Here is a 20,441-nt window from a genome sequence, read left to right on the forward strand (position 1 = left end):
ATCTCCTCTGTGAAGGCTCTCCTAATCTTCCCCACTGGATGTGCGTTCTTCCTCCTCTCAATGATCTCTGACAGTACTTTCTTTGTACCTCTTCTCCTGGGGCACTTTTCTTACTCTGCAGCCATCTGTTTCCTTCTTCTTGTGTCTTTGCAACCTCTCCCTCCCCTCCCATACGAGATTTTAAGATCCTTGGAGGCAAAGACAATCTTACCACCTACAGCATCCAGCATAGCAAATTACATTTGGTAAGCATTCATTAAATATTAGTTTAGATTGAATCGATGAAATACAGAAAATAATCCCATTTCAAAAATACAGACTGGCAAACAATTAAAGTAAAGCAGACTGAGGAGGAGTCCTATTAAACTAGCAAAAAAAAAATCACTAAGGCTTCCCTGGTGGCGCAGTGGTTAAGAATATGCCAGCCAATGCAGGGCACACGGGTTCAAGCCCTGGCCCAGGAAGATCCCACATGCCACGGAGCAACTAAGCCCGTGCATCACAACTACTGAGCCTGAGCTCTGGAGCCCACGAGCCACAACAACTGAGCCCACATGCCACAACTACTGAAGCCCGCGCGCCTAGAGCCCGTGCTCCGCAACAAGAGAAGCCACAATGGGAAGCCCGTGCACCGCAACAAAGAGTAGCCCCCACTCACGACAACTAGAGAAAGCCCGCGCACAGCAACGAAGACCCAACACAGCCAAAAATAAATAAATAAATAAATAAATTTAGAAACAAAAGAAGGGACTGAAATGAGGATCATTTGCTTGTAATATGTCCTCCCCCTCTAAAAAAAAAAAAAAAAATCATTAAACTTCAAAAAAAAAAAAGCCAACTTCCTGAAGCTTGAGGGACCAGTTCAAACATACATTGTAAATTGGTTCTGTCTCTTTATGGAACATATTCAGTTAATACGTAACAAAAGCCATAACATGGTTCATTGCCTCTGATTCTGTGTATGAATTAATCTCAAAGAACAAAACAAATGGGTTTAAAACATTCATAAGAGTAACAATAAATAATAAAATTTTGAAAGCCACCTAAACAATCAACAAAGTGTCATTTGTGAAGCCAAATCCTATTCTTTAGCCAAAAATAAATGACAAGCATTAGAATTATGTCTATGTGTAGAAATGGGGGGGAGGAGAGACCCATCAACTGATCACAGCTATCTATATATGCCTATAATGGAATAACCAAAAGTTAAACTGGAAAATTTAATGTCTGAGGTTCTTTCTTTAAAAAGGTGTTGATACATTCAATTTTCTTTTGAAGTTGTACTTGAGCAGGCAAATATGCAAAAAGGAGTTGGGGGGAAAAGAAATCACTCTACCTTTGTCCGATTTTTCTTCAACCCCCATGTAACCTCTTCTTAATCTGACTCAAAGCAGGATACCCCTGGGAGCTTCACCAAGAAATGAGAGGCAGAGATCAGCATTTTTAGCAGTAGGCCCTGCACCAGGATTCAGAAAACACCTCTTTTAAAAACAAAAATGCAATTCATTCTGGGAGGTGTTAACTTAGCAAACAGGTATGTGAGCCTTCAAACAGCTCTCATGGGCTTTCAGGCAAAGAACAGGACATGAAGAAAAAACACAATCAAGTGGCCAAAAGAGACCAAGATGATTTTTTCAAAACTGGCAACTTCTGGAAGGGAATAAAAGAAACAAAACTGGGACGCTAAGCTTTCTTCTCAGGCTCACCTCATCTTCTTCCCAGTCTGTGGGTTCTCCAGGTTTTCTCAACATGTCAGAAAGATTCACCATTGCTTGACCTGTACTTCCTATGGATGTGGTAGAAATAACTACCAATTCAGACTGAGGGAAGCTCGCAAGGAAGGGTTTTTTGTTGTTGGTGGTTTGTTTTGTTTAAACATTATTTTGTTTTTTTCCAATCTACCAATAATGATTTACTATATTAAGAGTGTAGTGATGTAGACCCAGGGGTTCAAAAAGGTATGGTCCCATATAATCAAATTAATGAAAAAAAGACACATAAGGAACATTTAGAGAATAAGAAAGCATAAGACTTCAAAATGATATTGCATTTAATGTGATGTTTGTTACACAATATAGGCCAGAATACAAAAGGGGAGAGAGAAAACGTGGTTAAAATTAAAAGGGGCCTAAGGCTTAGGATGAATTTTAATCCTTGGGTACTCTTAAAAAATTTATTATGAATTTTTTCAAACACAGAAATATGGAAAGAATAGAACAGTGAAACTCACACACTAACCAACTAAACAACTGTGAACAATTTTGCCCTGTTTGCTTTATCTACCATGTGGGTATGTGTATTTTTTCCCTGAACCATTTCAAAGTAAGTTTCACATATCAACTATGAACAACAACATTCTCCTACATAATCATATCATTATTACATCTAAAAAATTAACCCTAATTCTCTACTCAAATTTCCCTAATTGTTCCAAGAATTCATTTTACAGCTATCGCATTTTTTGATTCAGTACCCAACCAAGGTTCATGCATTACATATGGTTGACATGTCTCCTTAGTCTCTTAATTCTCTAACAGCACCACTCCCCTACTTTTCCCCCATGACACTGACTTTTTAAAGAGACTGGGTCAGTTGTCTTAGAGAATGTTGCACATCCTGAATTTGCATGCTTGTTTCCTCCTGGTATCATTTAATTTGTTTCTCCATCCGTGTATTTGCTGTAAACAGGAAGTTAGATCTCAAGCCTTGATTAGATGCAGGTTTGGGTTAAACTTTAAATAACAGGCAGCATATAAAATGTCCAAATCAACATGATTTATCAACATTTGCAATTTGGTATTAAGAACAAAAGGTAATAGTCAGCTGAGAAGGAAGAAACCAAAGCGGGCACCACTAACTACACTTCCCACTTGGATAGCATTCCAACAATCATAAAGTGCTTTCATACACATTATTTTGGATGATGCGCACCTGCCCGCCTTCCCTCACAGGTGTGTTATATTATCATCCTTCCTTTACTAAGGCTCAGTGAAGTTAAATGACATGCCAAAGGTCAACAATTAAGAAGGGGCATAACTGAGTCTGGAACTCAGGTCCTAGAATAGCATGGAGTTACTCAGAAAAGGCTACATGGGAGATGAACTCTATGCTAGGTCTTGAAAGATGGGCAGCATTCATTCATTCCAGGCACTGGGCAAGACGCCGGGGAAATATCAGTATACAAGATAGTCAAGGTCCCTCCCCTCACTGAAAGTGTGGTGGCAAATACAAGACAAAAATAAAATCACACAGGAAAGTGGAGGAAGGCATTCCAGACAAAGGAAACCATGTGAGCAAGACCGGACAGAGGTAAGAAGCAGTGTGCTGGGGCAATGGGAGGACAATAAAGGGATCAGGCAGAGAAAAACTGAGCTGGATGGGTAGCTCTAACTGAAGTATTCTCTCCCTTTCTTTCAAAGATGCATAAGTAAGTGAAAGTAAAATGTTGTATGTGTTTATGTTCAAACAAGCACCCCACACATCTCCTTGCTCTGGGCTAAGTCATTTTTATGAAACTTTTTGCCATTTCTGTATCTGCTACAACAACAGCAGAGACATTCTTCCCAAGGACACGGGCTTCAGCTGGCCCTACTTTTCACCTGAAGTTGTTCTCAAAAGACTGTGCCAGTATTAGTTATCGCAGCAACAAACCAGTAGAAGCATCCAAGTTCAGAACTACAAAATCAGTTAAAACCACTTCAAAAGCTTCTAGTTATCACGGTGTACATCCCAGGTAAGGCCATAAGAGATCCCCCAAAAGCACAACAACCTGTCTCAATGTTTCTGTCCCCTTCCTTAAGGACCTTCACACTAACAGATGTGTGTCCCTACAAACGTGGCAGAAACTGCTGATGCTATGAATGCAATAATTAAGTCTGAAGGTTTCAGCCCCAAATCCAAAAGCTGTGGATGCCGCCAAGGCCAAGCAATGCACCTTCTTGTTTATTCAGCACCATATAGCCTTCAAAGCACTTCTATATGTGTTATCTTGTTTAATCTTCATGATACTCCTTCAAGGTGGTAATGGTTCAATCATTTAATCAACAGATATCTACTGAGTACCTTCTATGGGCCAGATACTGATCTACTCACTGAGCAAGGAACAAATCAAGCCCTCACCTTCATGAAGCATACATTTTAGTGCGGGCGGGGTGAGGTGCAGATAAATACTTATGGACAATGCAACATTAATTAGTGATAAGTGCTATGAAGAAAAATAGGGCAAGATAAAGGAGTAGAGCATGACAGAGAGTGCTATAATTAGAGTGCGCAGGGATGGTCTCTGTGAAGAGACATTTGAGCAGAGGTCTGAAGGAAGTGAGGGAGCAAGTCATGTGGGTATTTGGCAGAAGAGAATTCTAGGCAGAGGGAATAGCAAAAGCTCTGAGATAGGAATGTGCCCAACCGACTGTGGAACAGCACAGAGAACAGCATGGCTGGAGCACATAAGTGAAGGGGACAGTGGAGGAAAACGAAGAACCTGATCAGGCAGGGCCTTGTAGGCCACTAAGGCAAAGATTTGGTAGACCATTCTCATCCTCACTCTACAGATAAGGAAACTAAAAGAGAGAAAGTACAAAGGACTTGCCTAAGGTCAAAGAAAAAGTGAGGACTCGGGAAGTACCCTGCATCGCCACCACGAATTCTACTCAGGGCTCACACTTCTCCTTGTGGAGATTAAAAGCGTTCCTTTAAAACACAAAGAGATTAAGTATGTGCCTTATCATGGAAGGAGAGGCAAGGTACCCTAAGACTCAGCAATCCCACTTCTGAGTACATTCCACAGGGAACTCTTACAAGAGTCCAAAAGGAGTCGCGTACAAGGATGGCGATGGCTGCACTGTTTGAGGCAGCAAGGGGTTGGAAACAACACAATTGTCTTCTCTGGAGGAATAATAAGTAAAATGTGGTACATGCACAAGACTGACTGCTCTGCAACCAAGAGAAATAATGAACTAGACACATGTATAACAGCATGAACAGAGTGCAGAAACATGGTGTTTGGTTAAAACAAAAGAAACTGAAATAAAAGTTTAGGGCGGTCATTGCTTCTGTTCAAATATTGTTGATTATCCTCCTTCCAAGAAGGCCCCTGCCCCCTTTGAAGGTCAACATGGCCATGTGACTTGCTTTACAAAAATGAGAGCAAAAGTGACATGTGTCACTCCTGGGCAGAAACTTTAAAAGCCAGAATGTGGTTCACAAGATTCCCTTTTCATTAAGCATATTTCAGACATGGTGCGTCCGTCAGCCTGAGTCCCTGATGGAATCCAATCAACAGAGCCTCCCACTGACCTGCAAGCATGTCAAACTACTGAGATTTTCTAGTCTATCCCAACTGATGTAGATTTATAGCACAATAGGATTTTTAATAAAAATTGAATATAATTAAGGTGCACAACATGATGATTCAATATACACACACAGTGAAATGATTATTTCAGACACGCTAATTAACATACACACCTCCTCACAAAGTTACTATTTTGTGTGTGCGTGACAAGAGCACCTGAAATCTACTCTTAGCGAATGTCCAGTATTCAATACAGTATTATTAACTGCAGTAATCATACTAAGCATTAGATCTCTAGACTTATTCTTCCTATTAACTGCAACTTTGTATCCTCTGACGAACATCTCCCCACTTCCCCCACCTCCCCACCCCTGGTTAACCACCTATCTACTCTCTGCTTCTATGTATTCCACTATTTTAGGTTCCACATATAAACTGAGACCATGCAGTATTTTTCTTTCTGTGTCTGGCTTATTTCATTTAGCATACTGTCCTTCAGGTCCATCCATGGTGTCACAAATGGCAGGATTCCCTTCTCTTTTAAGGCTGAATAATAGTACAATATCATTCAGCACTCTAAGCACACAGAACGATACTATCTATTGCATACCTCCCAAAGGCACACATATAGCCAACAAACGGGTGGAATTATAAGACCACATATTAAATAACCCAGAGTGGGTGAGATGGTGCCTGTGAAGAAAAGGTAAATGGGGAAGGGGGAATGAGAGTAAAGGGGAAAATAAGAGAAAAAAACTAAAAGGTTTGTTAAACACGTGCAAATATTAGAACTTTCATTCTCTCACTGATTCACTCCACAAACATTTGTGCACTTATTATGTGCCAGTACTATTCTACGTACTACTTACAGAAGAGTGAATCCAAAAAGGGCAGTCCTATGCTTATAGTTTATGGTGTACAGAAGAGAGAAATATTTAAAATACCCTAAAAAAGATTATGGACAGTGAAGAAATGTCATTAAAAAATCAGGTGACATGAGAAAGACCTACTTTAGATTAGGTGGTCTGTGAACAACTCTGAGGAAATGACATTTATGCAGAGAGGTGAAGATTGCTTCCTTCCTAGCTTGGGAACAGGAAGGGATGATTCATTCCAGGCAAAGGGAACAGCATATGCAAGGGTCTGGAGGGAGTATGGACCATCCCGTGGAGGAAGTGAAAGAGGACCAGGGTAATGTAGGAAAGGAGCAGCAGGAAATGTGGTTAAAGAGATGGAGTGGGGGGCAGGCAGGAGGGGGATAGCAGCAGGCTCATAGCCCAATATAAGGAGTTTGAATTTTATTCTAACGGCAATGAAACCATGAAAACATTTTAAACAGGGAAATGATATGATCTTATTTCCAATTTATTTCATTCTAACTTGGCACCCTTGCAATATGCTCATATATTTTTACAGACTTGCAGAAGAAATATTTTTGCATTCTTTTTCTTCAAGGACCCCCAGAACTTGCATAGACATCAGGTCTATGCATAACCCAGCTCTGTCTGAAAGGGGTAAGTGCTATGTTAGAGACCAGTCTCAAGGTGCCAGAAAGCCACAGAGAAGCAACCTTGCCAAGTTAGTACCAAGAGGTCTTTAATGTCAATGGATTTTTTTTCTTTCGTTTACACTGTATGATAATGTTCAAAATTGTGCCCTAGTCTAATCACAGAAATCATGAGTACATCAGCTTTGCTTGAAAAAGGTGAAAGATGTAGATGTGGGCTTCCCTGGTGGTGCAGTAGTTGAGAGTCTGCCTGCCGATGCAGTGGACACGGGTTCATGCCCCGGTCCGGGAAGGTCCCACATGCCGTGGAGCGGCTGGGCCCGTGAGCCATGGCCGCTGAGCCTGCGCGTCCGGAGCCTGCGCTCCGCAACGGGAAAGGCCACAACAGTGAGAGGCCAGCGTAACGCAAAAAAAAAAAAAAGAATGTAGATGTATACAGCTTTCCCCCCATTAGTGGCAGGAACTGTAGGGGAACAGTCCCTGTTTGTCTCAGGCAGCCTACACAAAGATGCCTCCTATTGTAACACAGCAATGAGTCATGGAGGTAGGTGTACATGGCACAGAAAACTGAGCAAGGGAGAGTCGTTTATCCAGAAGCTAAGGCACCTTAACACACATATCCACCGCCACGACTGGAAACTACCTTCTAGCTTCCTTGAGGCTTCTCTACCCAGTAACAAAGGTACCAGCAGCTAACATTCATGGAAGGTTTCCTACTATTAGCTCATTTAATCTTCACAACTGCTCTAAATAGGTTCTATCATTAGACCCATTTTCACAGATGAAAAAACTAAACCTAAGCCCGAGAGAGATTTGTCCCAGGTCACAAAACCACAAACTTAGCCTGACTCCAGAATCCCACCTCTTAACCACTGTTTAGAATCTCCCAGTCCCACCCAAGCGTATCTGCCACCAACTCCAGGAGAATTTCTTCTTTTCCTCCCTGTATTGTTTTCTTATAACGAAACTCCTCCCCTTTGCAAGAACACAGCAGTGGTGTCACAATTAACAACAGAAGGTACTTCCACTCAGTACCCTCCTCCAAATCAAACGGGAGCACGATGATCAGGCCACAACATTCAAAATTTGTCCTGTCCTTCCCTGCCCTGGGGGGCTTTCATACTATTTTAAGGGGATAAAATTCTGCACACTAAAACTGAACCAATCTTTGCAAAGTAATCCACTAACCTGTACAAGTTAATATCATGCAAAACAGACACTACAGTATTGAAAGGAGTTTGGGGACTTCCCAGGGGTTAAGAATCCGTCTGCCAATGCAGGGGACAAGGGTTCGAGCCCTGGTCTGGGAAGATCCCACATGCCGCGGAGCAACTAAGCCAGAGCGCCTAGAGCCCGTGCTCTGCAATGAAGAGAAGCCCCCACACCGCAACTAGAGAAAGCCCCTGCGCAGCAACGAAGACCCAATGCAGCCAAAAATTAATTAATTTTTTTTTAAAAAAAGAAAGCAGTTTGTCTGAGGAATGTGGTTGAGCTCACATCACAGGTCTGTCCACCACTGGCCTTGTGATCATTACAGGGATGGACAGAGCCACCAAGCCAACAGGTCCCCAGGCGATTAAAATTGAGAGAGTCAAAGGAAGGTTACAGAAATCACCAAAGGGTAGAAGATCCAAGCCTAATCTATTCATTTCATCAGCTGGCTTCCTAAAGTCTCCAGTGTGCAGGTAAGAGATTAAGAACTAAATCTTTTCTGGTTATTTCTCCAACTCGCCGGGTCTTTCTCCCTCAGGCAGTCTTGTCCCTTACCCAGGACTCAAGAGTTGCGGGAACTCAGAAACATACATGAAACAGCCGCATCATTGTTTAACGAAACAAAGTACTGACTGGTTTGTGAGCAACACTGTAAGCTGCAGAGATGGAGCACCTTGTGTGTGATTTCCAAGACCATGGTGTCATGTCTCAGGTCGGAAGTTAGGGCTTATGGTCAAGTAAGGAACAGCCAGGAGAGACACTGATGAGATTTGTTTAATGAATGAATGAATTAAAAAGTCAGATGAAGAAAAGAAAAACCGCTCCCTTCGAGACAAGAGAGTTTCCAGGAAGGCCAAGGAATGAGAGCCCCCAAAGTCGACAAGCGAAAATCCACCGTGATGTCGGTGTACACACGCCCCCGCTGGCCAGGCAGCGGCCGCAACTAGGCACTCCCAGCCCACAGGTGTCAGGTACGAAGGTGAGGACTGCTCACAGGTCCCAACTCCACACTCTATACCGAGTTGGTCTCAAAAACGCAGATGCGATCTTAATTTTTCCAAGACATCTGCTCCCTTCTCCCGGTTACAGGCCAGAAATGCAGAGGATCTGGGGGGAAAGAGCTGGGTAGGGGCGGGCGATGAACCGGTTTTTACTTTTTAGGGAGAAGGAAAATGACCAGAGATCAGGGATGGGTGAAAGGGTCGGGTAAAGGGTGGGGATGGGGGCATCGCGATTCGTTGGGTCCACTGACTGGTCTTGAGTCAGGCGCACAATCAGTGCTTAGTCACCGATACCTCTGCGGCCGGGAGTTCCTCGCGCCTGGCAGTCCAAGACGTACGTGACGACCCGAGCGGAGCCCCGCGCGCCGCGCACACCCGACTCGGCTCCTGAGCCCGGGCCCCGGCCTCCCCAGCCCGGCCCCGGTGCTCGCCTCCCCCCAGACTTACTCCGCCGAGCTGGTCCCGTTAACCGCGGAGCCGTCGGGGGCCGGGTTCAGCTGGATGGGCGTCGGCTTCTTCTTGGGCATTTTGGACCCGGGGAAGGCGCTCGCAACTCCAAGGGGTGGGCGGCCCCTCTTGCTTCCTCCCTCTGAGCTGCCCCGCGCCCGCCGCGCGGGGCCAAGTCAGGGCCGCGGGCCCGGGGGTTGCCTTCGGGGGACGCGCTCTGCGCGGTCCCGTCAGGGCCGAGTGGCCAGTGGCGGTCTCAGGAGACCCCCGCCCCACTTGCTCGTCTCACAGGGGACCGAAGGGCTTTCCCGCCGGCGCAGCACCGCAGCCCCGGGATTCCCTCCCGCTCTCCCTCAGTCCAGCGGTCCCCAGGGCTCGAGGGGCCCCGCCGCGCGCGCACCACAGCGCTGCTCCAGCCACAGCCCGGGAAAGTGCGTCGCCGCCACTGCCGCGTTCCAAGCGACTCGGCGCAGTAGTTCCAGAGGGCCTGGAGGGCGGGGGAGGGGTGGGGAGGGATAGGGAAGGGGGAAGCCTTGCCCCCCGCCCCCCCCCCGGGCAGCTGCGTTTTCCACACTCCCACTCGGCTCCGCCCCTTTCGCCTCGCCGGCAGCCAATGGAAACACGCCTCGGCGGCAGATGACGCGGAAATACGTCACGGGGCGCGGCGTGCTACCCTGGGGGTGGGGTCCGGCGCTGGCTCTACTGCGCCCTCTGCCGCACAGAGGCACCCGGGTGGACCCACCGGGAAGGGAGGTGACCTGGACCGAGTTGGTCGCCACGCGGTCTCCTCCGCTGAGGTGACTGTAGCCCACGGGCCGAGTCACGTTGATGGAGATGAAGTAATAAAACGAATAAAGAAAAGGACCCCTTCTTATTTCTAGAGGCAACGTCGAGGAATAGACAACTTGTCAAGAGACTCCTTGTGCCTAAGGAACAGGCAAGTAGAAAGATACATATAAAACGGTAATACACAGTACTAGTCTACTGACGAGGGTACAGGGAGATGGGTGTTCAGGGCTGATGAGACTTTAAATTGGGACAACCTTTTCTGAGAGCAGATTGGGAATGTATTTTTAAAGCCTTTGAGAAAAAAAGCCCTTTTGACCAATAATTCCAGTTCTATAAAACTTGAAGAAGTAAGATGTGAATAAAGAGCTTAATGAGATAAAAGATGATTCAGGTGATTCAGAATACACATTCAGTCCATCTCTTTCCCTTTTCCCTTCCTAAAGTATTCAGTCCTAAAGGCATTAGGTGTGTAAAACAATGTAAGCCTCTGCACCTGGTGGTCCAGAGCAGGGTATCAGCCACCCAGCTGTTTGCAATATATAGAGAGTAAGGTTCCCTTTTCATTTTGTAGCCCTTGGTTGGTACTGTTTGAATGTTTTGTTATTATGTATATAAAGTGCTCGATTTAAAACATTTTTTATAAATTGTTTAAAGATTAACATGAGAATGTAAAATAGTGCAGAGAGTTTGGAAAACAATCTGGCAGTTCCTCAGACAGTTAAATATAGTTACCATATGACCCAGCAATTCCACTCCTATGTGCTCAAGAGAAATGAAAAACATATATCCATACAACACTTGTATACAAATGTTTATGCAAGTGTATGGCAGCATTTTTCATAACAGCCAAAAAGTGGAAACAACCCAAATGTCCATCAACTGATGAACGGATAAACAAAATGTGGTACATCCATACAATGGAATATAACTTGACCATAAAAAGGAATGAAGTGCTGATCCATGCTATAGCATGCATGAACCTTGAAAACATTATGCTAAGTGAAAGAAGCAAGTCACAAAACCCCACATATTTTATGACTTCTTTTATATAAAATGTCCACAACAGGCAAATCTATAGAGACAGAAAGTAGATTAGTGATTGCTTAGAGTTTGGTGGGACAGTTGAGCAAGGAATAGTATAATAGAATGATAGCTAAAGGGTAAAGAATTTCTCTAGGAGGTGATGCAAATATCCTAAAGTTGATAGTGGTGATAGTTTCACGTCTCTGTGAATTTATTAAAACCATTGAATTGTACACTTTAAATGGGTGAATTGTCTTTCAATAAAGCTGTTATTAAAACAACCACTACATCAACAAGGAAATTCAGGGGAAAAATAAAATAGCTAACAGAGTCTTGAAGAACAAAGCTGGAGGATTTACACTACCATATATCAAGATTCATCTAAGACTGAGTATTTAAGACAGTATTTAAGACACTGGCACAAGAACAGACAAATAGACCAATGGAGTAGCATAGAATCTGGAAACAAACCCATCTGTATTTGATCACCTGATTTATGACAAAGATAACAATACAATGCAGTGGGGGAAAGGGTAGCCTTTTAGATAAATAGTGCTGGGTCAACTGAACATCCATATGGGAAAAAAAATGAGTCTTGACCACTACATCACATCATACATAACAAATCAACTCTAGATGGATTATAGAACTAAACACAACTTTTAAAAGAAAATATTGGAGAATATCTTCATGACATTAGGGTAGGCAAAGATTTCTTAAACAAGGCATACATGCACACACACAAACACACATCATAAAGGAAAAATATGATAAATTAGACTATATTAAAGTTAATTACTTTGACCTTCAAAAAGGGTAAAAAGACGGCGGTCCAGTGGTTAGAACTCGGTGCTTTCACTGCCGTGGCCCAGGTTCAATCTTCAGTCAGGGATCTAAGATCCTGCAAAAAAAAAAAAGGGGGTGGGGGTAAAAAGAAAGAAGACATTTGCAACATATATTGGAAAAAGAACGCATATGTATAATGTCTAAAGAACTCCTACACCTTAACTAGAAAAAGACATGAAAAGAGGCTGAATAGTTATCAGGAAAATGCAACTTAAAACCACAATGTGAGTACCTAATGCCACTAAAGTATACACTTGATAATGGTCAAAATGGTAAAATTTTTATGTATATTTTACCACAATAATAATAAAAAACACTATAATACTACACTTACTATTCTGGCTAAACTGAAAAGGACAAATAATATCAAATGTTGGTAAGATGTGGAGCAACTAGGACAGGATTCTCTTACACTGATAGTGGGAGTATAAATTTGAGCAACCAGTTTGAAAAACTGTTTGGTAGTATGTACTATAAGGTTGAACATCTATCCTATGACCCAGAGATTCTGATCCTGGACATATACCTACAGAAATCAATATATATGTTCACCAAAAAAAAATGTATAAGACCATTCATAGCACTACTATTCATAATAGTTATTAGGGAAACAACCCAAATGTCCATCAACAGTCAATGGATAAATTGTGGTAAATTCATGCAATGGAATACAGCATTGTGAAAATAGACTACAACTACTTGCAACAATATGAATTAATCTAACATCCTGTTGAGTAGAAGACACAAGAAATATATATATATATATATATATATATATATATGCTCAAAACTGGCAAATCTAATCTATGGTGGTAGAAGTTGGGATAGTCATTATCCTTGAGGAGGAAAGTAACAGGAAGATGAGTTGAAGTAGGCTTTTAGGGTACTGGTAATGTTTGCTTTCTTGATCTGGGGGGAGATCACAGGAAAGAGTGTTCTAGTTACGATTTATGTTATCTTTCAGTAAAACAATCTATGTTCTGGATCTATGTTACCCTTCAATAAAACAATTACTAGAGGAAAAAAAATTTACTCAACATCACTAATCATCAAGGAAATGGAAATCAAAACCACAATGAGTTATCACCTCACACCTGTTAGAATGGCTATCATCAAAAGAACAAGCCATAAGTGTTGGCAGAGCATGGAGAAAAGGGAACCCTTGGGTATTTTTGGTGGGAATGCAAATTGATACATCAAAAAAACATAAAATTTTGGAGGTTTCTCAAAAAAACGTAAAACTAAAAATAGATCTACCAGGGCTTCCCTGGTGGCGCAGTGGTTGAGAATCTGCCTGCCAATGCATTGGACAAGTGTTCGATCCCTGGTCCGGGAAGATCCCACATGCCACGGAGCAACTAAGCCTGTGTACCACAACTACCGAGACTGTGCCTAGAGCCCGTGCTCCACAACGAGAGAAGCCACCGCAATGAGAAGCCCGCGCACTGCAATGAAGAGTAGCCCCTGCTCGCCACAACTAGTGAAAGCCCACGTGCAGCAATGAAGACCCCACACAGCCAAAAATTAAAAAAAAAAAAAAAAAAAAGGTCTACCAGATCTATCTGGTAGAGATATCTGCACTCTTGTGTTCACTGCAGCATTATTCATGAGAGCCAAGATATGGCAACAGCCTAAGTGTTGGTCAACAGATGAATAGACAAAGAAGACCTGGTGTATAGACAAAATGGAATATTATTCAGCCATGAGATAGAAGGAAATCCTGCCATTTGCAACAACGTGGATGGACCTTATGTTAAGGGAGATGAGTCAGACAGAGAAAAACAAATACTGTATGATCTCAGTTGTATGTGAGATCTAAAAAGCCAAACTCAGGGACACAGAGAGTAGAGGAGAGGTTACCAGGGACTGTGGTGGAGGAAATGGGGAGATATTGGTCAAAGGGTACAAACTTCCAGTTATAGTTAATAAGTTCTGGGGATCTAATGTACAGTATGGTGATTGATTATAGCTGATAATATTGTATTATATATTTAACTGAACGTTGCTAAGAGTAGATTTTAAATGTTCTCACACAAAACAGAAATGGTAATTAGGGGACAATATGGAAGGCTTAGCTAATGCTATGGTGATAATCATTTTGCAACATATAGCTGTGTCAATTCAACATATTGTACACCTTAAACTTACACAATGTTATATGTCAATTATATCTCAATAAAGCAGGTGGAAAAAAGAAGTCATGAGAAAACTTTTTTTCCCTCAAAAAATAGGTCAGACTGACTGAAATGTATTTTTATTTATCTTTCATTTTTTAGATTGAAAGAAAATATCAGCCTTTCTCACATTAAAGCATTTAGGTCTTCTGAGTATTTTGTGGGTTATTTATTTATTTAGGCTGTGCGGGGTCTTAGTTTCGGCACGTGGGATCTTTAGTTGCAGCATGGGACTTCTTAGTTGCAGCATGCGGACTTCTTAGTTGCAGCATGCAGACTCTTAGTTGCAGCATGCATGTGGGATCTAGTTCCCCGACCAGGGATCAAACCCTGGCCCCCTGCATGGGGAGCACAGAGTCTTACCCACTGGACCACCAGGGAAGTCCCTGTGGGCTTTATTTCAAATTTTGTGGGTTTTTAAAAAATTATGTAACTAATATCAGCTTATTATGTGGGGAAAAAAAACTAGAATAGTATAAAAAAGATAATAAGAACCATTCATGATACACTACTCAATGATAATTTCTCTTTTCATTATGGAGTTCATTCATCTTAGCCATGCTCACACAGTTAATATTATAGGATCAGTGAACTTTATGATATTATCAATTTATGAGTTTTATTTTAGAGGCAAGTCCATATTTTCTTCTTACAAATTAAGATCTTTTATTCTCTTATTATGACAAATTCAGTTGGGAAATTCAAAATTAAAAAAAGTTATTATTGTCAACAGAAGTTAATCCATATGAAGCAATTCTACCTTACATTTTTTCTTCATTTTAATACCACATTTTTCTATTCTCGAGTCATGAGAGAACTCTGACTCTTTATTAGAGGCTTTTACTACCATTAACTCTCTTTGCCTGTAATTCATTCTGTTCAGGGTGGGGCCGATTTTTATTTAATGTTTAAATAAATAGCTAAGGAATATAAACCATTGTCTAGATTTTTAAGGTCCTGCGAGTTTGGCAGCTGTTCCTATTGAGTAACTGAGTGAAGGGTCACAGTGGGAAGGGTAACACTGCCCTTCCCTCCTCCTTCAGAGGAGGTACATCCGCTTCCCCGATTCTGGATGTCAGACGCTCCAAATGCAACGAAACCACTGGGTTATTTTGGGAGCCACTGTTAAGGTCACTTGCCCTTCATTTAATGGAAAAGTTGCCTCAACAAGGTGAGGGCTGATGCAATTTCAATTGCTCTCTAAGGATGTGGCTTCAACCAGACAGGATGTCAGATCTGGCACCTTTTTCTGGAGGGGAGTGGGTGTTGGGAACTCGCCCTGGCTTGGCATCCGAGAGAGGAGATGCGTTACTTTGCTTTTCACCCTTGGAGAACACAGTGAAAGAAGATACACTTGGGACATACTAGCTTCCTAGATGGCAGCTGTGGAGAAGGAAGTCTTGACTTCCTTTGGAATCACAGTCCAGGATCCCGGACATTCTTAATCTCTAATCTGGTTTGAGATGAAACAAATCTTTCCCAGGACATTTATTTGAATGCTTATCATCACTGGACTTTTTTTTTTTTTTCCATGCTTTCTTCTACTCAGTGGAAAACCCCTGAGTCATCCTTTTCCTGCCAAGTGCTTTGCAAAGATTACAAGCAGGAAATTTAAAATGAAAGTGACCATTTAATCTACAGAGATTTGAGAGCTGTGATAAGAGCATATACGGCCTACATGGGTAGAGCCATCATAACATCTGACTGTCAATCTTTTTATAATTCATACTCTTACTCAGAGGTCAGGTCACCTTATAGAGAGTTTAGAATTTGCCTTAAAAAGTGTCATCTCCAGCAATGAACTGTGCATGACATGTAATCTGGGTTTATGTATATTTTAAGATATTTTAAATTATATTGATTGATACATCAACGTGTTTTGGAGTTTTATATACTCCCAGGGAGCAAGGAATCTCTTCTCTGCGATGTGCCAGATTGTTTTAACTGTATGGTCTCATAAAATATAAAGGATTGTTACTGTCATTATAATGATAGTACTGTTGTGTCATTGGAATTACTACTGAGCCATACAGCTATTTATTCTTGCATCTGCATGTGCTTTCTCTGAATAGATAGACCTTTATAACTAGATCCTAGTCTAGTATCTGATATGGGGCTTCTGTGTAAAGAGAATGGGAGACTGAGTTCATTTTAGAATTTTAGAGCTAGACCATAGGGGTCAGGGTATCCAATCACCCCATCTTATAAATAGCAAAACTGAGCCTCGGTGTGTTTAGTGGTGTCCTTTATGGTTACATAGCTAGTTAGGGGTAGAACAGGGACACATCTTCTAATTGCCAGGCTAACGATCTTCTAAAATGTCTTGGTACCTTGCCAAATAATAGATAGGTAAAATTCGTTTTATTTGATAGTTGTCAGGTTAAGTTTGTTTGGCTGTGACATTTTCAAGTATCTCCAGCTATAATGACACTAAAGATCTTGGTCATGCCATAAATAACAATAATATAATTATTTTTCCTTTATCTACCAGCCCTTTCTCTAATTTTGATACATACCTTCACTTTCAGGTGGTATCAAACCATATTTGGCGTAAGTTCAATAGATTTGAATAGATCATAATCCACACTTCTTTTAAATTTTATGAATCTGGGGCCAAACTTAGAAACTGACAAATCTAGACGTCATTCAAACTTAGTTTATAAACTGTTGAAAAAAAAATTTCATATAATGTCCATAATGCATACAGTTCAAATTTATTTTAGGGAAATAATCAGAGATGTGCACAACAGATTCATATACAACAGAGATGTATATTTCAGCATTACTCATAATAACAAGCTGTAGACACAAATTAATTTTTCTTTTATACTCAACTTGTTTGCTCTCTTTTATTGAATTCAGTGCTTTTTGTTTTTTGTTTTTTTCCCCCTTGGAAGAAAATACAAGAATTTGTTAACAGTAATTACCTATAGAAAGAAAGGCTTACTGAGTGGAAAGAAAAGCTTTCACTTTTCATTTTGTACCTTTTGGTATTTTGTTAGATTTTTCTGTCCATATAAATGAACTGATATTTCCTAGGCAGGAAGATTATGGGCAATTCTTGCTTCCCTTCTTTGAATTTCTCTGTGTTAAAAAAGTAATAAATTATATTATCTTAAAAAATTAATGTCCAAAAATAGAGGATTTTATGATACATCTACATGATGAAATTTAATGCATCAGTTTAAAAATCTCTCTTTAAAAGAGTAATGTAATGGCATGGGAAAATGTTCCAAAAATAATGACAAAAGCACTTATAAAAATTATGTACATATGAGCACCGTTTTATTATTAAAATACAGTGTAAATGTATATGATGGAGAGAGAGAGGGAGAGATTGAGAGAGAGAAGACAAAGGAAATATCTCAAGATGTTAACAGTGTTTATTTTTAGGAGGTAAAAGTATGGGTGAGACTATTTTCTTTTTTATTTTGTGCTTTTCAGTATTTTCCAGATTTTGTTGGTGAGTATTTATTAGTTGATAGTGCCTCAGACTCAGTCCCTTTTGTTGCCTACATTCTCTGCTTACGTGACCTCCACCATCTATATGTTGATGAGCTCCCAATTTTATTACTGCTGGTCTAGACCTCTCCTCCTGAGTTTCAGACACACAGCCAACTGCCTCCTTGGAATTTCTACTTGGATGTCTCAGTGGGCATCACAAACTCAAAATATCTCAACTGGAGCACTTGATTCCACTCCCTCACCCCACTCTAATCATCTTGATTTCTCTCTTCCCAGCACCACCCACATCCAAACTGTCAGAAAACTCTGAAGAGTCCTGCTCTGGTCCTGGGCTTCAGAGCCTCCACTCTGGCCCTGTGTTTTGTTTTTTGTTTTAAAATATTTATTTATTTGGTTGTGCTGGGTCTTAGTTGCGGCAGGCGGGTTCCTTAGTTGTGGCACATGAGCTCCTTAGTTGCAGCACGCATGTGGGATCTAGTTCCCTCACTAGGGATCAAACCAGGGCCCCCTGCACTGGGAGCACAGCGTCTTATCCACTGTGCCACCAGGGAAGTCCCCCCACTCTGGCCCTTGTCTGGCCACACCCTCACCACACCATGAGGAGTCCTCAGGGCCAAAGTGTCATGCCTGCACAGAGCCTGTGCCCCAGCTTCTAGACCATTCTCTGGTCACCCAAGACTCCAGAATTCCCTGTCTAAACAGTGCAGGGCCTGCAGGGCTTCTTTCCCTGCTCCATCCTCCTGAGAACAAAGTGGCACACTACACCCAGGCGTGGACTCCCCTAGGCCCAAGTGTGGCCAAGGAACTATTTGAAAAAGGTGTAGACAGAGCTTGGCTCATGGGTTGGAAGTCCACGCACCTGTGGGTGAAAACCCTTGCAGTGTGGGATGGACTGGAGTGGAGATGAAAACAGGGAGCAGAGGGAGGAAGACTGGGGGACCAGCTCTCCCCGAGGTGCATTATGGCATTCCAGGGAATCTGAGAAATCTCAATTCCATCTTAGACTTCCATGTTGTTGTGAAAGTATATTTTTCAAGATAGGAGGATAAAACATATTTTATTTCATGAACTGCAGCTTAATTTATCACTTTTGCATAGGTAAGCATTTGGTATTTGGCCTCCATTTGACCTTTTGCCCTGGGTCCCACAAACATCAGGAGTGGGGCTGCCTTTAAGTTCTATCTTCCAAACATAAGAATCCTAACTGGGCCTCTGCTTTCCCTCTGGCTGCCTAATAGTCCATTCTCCATAGAGCAGCTAGAGGATCTTCAAAAACAAACAAACATCTCCCACTTAAGGCCCAGCAGTGGCTCCATCTCCAAAATCTTCATCAGAACTTACCAGCTCTGGAAATTCCTTGGTGGCCCAGTGGTTAAGACTCTGTGCTCCAAATACAGAGGGCCTGGGTTCGATCCCTGGTCAGGGAACTAGGTCCCACATGCATGCCGCAACTAAGAGTTTGCGTGCCACAACTAAGGAGCCCACGTGCCACAACTAAGGAGCCCATGAGCTGCAACTAAGTAGTCCGCCTGCTGCAACTAAGACCCGGTGCAACCAACTAAATAAATAAATAAATATTTTTAAAAAAAGAAAAAAAAGAACTTTCCAGCTCTGCCTGCACCAGACCTCACCTCATCCTACTTTCCCCCTTAGTCACCAAACTCTGGCCACCGTGACCTTATTTCCTCCTTCTGAACACACCTACTTGTTCCTGTTTACTCAGTGTGGAGCAGTCTTCACCCTTTGCTTGGCTGCCTACTTCTTTCTGTAGACTGTGCCCAGGTGTCACTTCCTCATCCTCAGTACATTGTCCCTCTAGTCACTCTTTGTCACAATACCACTTTGTTTTCTCCCTTCGTTATCTTTGTTTATTTACTTGTTTATTTTTTGGTTCCTTGTTGGTTCACCTCATCTGTCATGCTCGCCATTTCATCACTAGCTCTGAGAACCATACCTGGCATACAGATGATCAATAAATATTTGTTGAATAGATAAACCTCTTTCTGGCCAGACCCTGTAAACAAAGTTCCAGGGCATATAAGTTAAGCAGCATGATCCAGTGTGATCTCTGTTTTTGGAAGATATTGGTAACCAGAAAAGTTTGGTTTACACTATAAACCAGCGGCAAATTTGTTGTGGCATGGGGTCCTTAGTTGTGGCACATGGGCTCCTTAGTTGTGGCATGCAAACTCTTAGTTGCGGCATGCATGTGGGATCTAGTGTCTCACCTGCCCAGGCTCTTTCCATAGCAATGTGTTAACTGCCTGAGAGCTCCCTGAATCCAAAGAATCCTTCCTCTTCAGGTGTTTTTCTATACTCTGTAAAACTGTCTGTTGAATCATCCTGTTTTAGAAAAGGAAAAATCCTTAGCGAGTTTCTAAAAGAACTCCATCTGTAATGTACTGCAGTGCCTTCTTATAAAAAACAAATATTTCTTGGCTTTTACTCAAAACTTTTTGACCTAACTTTTCTGCCCTCATAGGCAATAAAAAATATATAATTTTTTCACGTGAAATTATTTTGTTTTACTTCAAGACATTTAGCCATATGCAACGTAAACATAAAAAAAATTTCTCACCTTGAAGGATTAAGACTATGGGAGAGAACAATTATAAAATAAAATAATCAGTTAATTCACATGACCCTTTTAAAATATATATTTATTTATTTATTTATTTTTGGCT

General features: G+C 41.8%; 1 protein-coding gene across 1 annotated transcript in view; it reads right to left on the reverse strand.

Moving 5' to 3' along the window:
• MAP2K1 (mitogen-activated protein kinase kinase 1) overlaps nucleotides 1-9,975 on the reverse strand; it is a 79,144-nt gene extending 69,169 nt beyond the window's left edge. Inside the window, exon 1 of the mRNA XM_030875197.2 lies at nucleotides 9,461-9,975. Within this exon, the coding sequence (XP_030731057.1) occupies nucleotides 9,461-9,540 (80 nt within the window). The 5' untranslated portion in view covers nucleotides 9,541-9,975. The remainder of the gene's footprint in view (nucleotides 1-9,460) is intronic.
• Between the last annotated feature and the right edge of the window lie 10,466 nt (nucleotides 9,976-20,441).

This window comes from Globicephala melas, chromosome 2 (assembly GCF_963455315.2).
Source record: "Globicephala melas chromosome 2, mGloMel1.2, whole genome shotgun sequence".
Taxonomy (NCBI): domain Eukaryota; kingdom Metazoa; phylum Chordata; class Mammalia; order Artiodactyla; family Delphinidae; genus Globicephala; species Globicephala melas.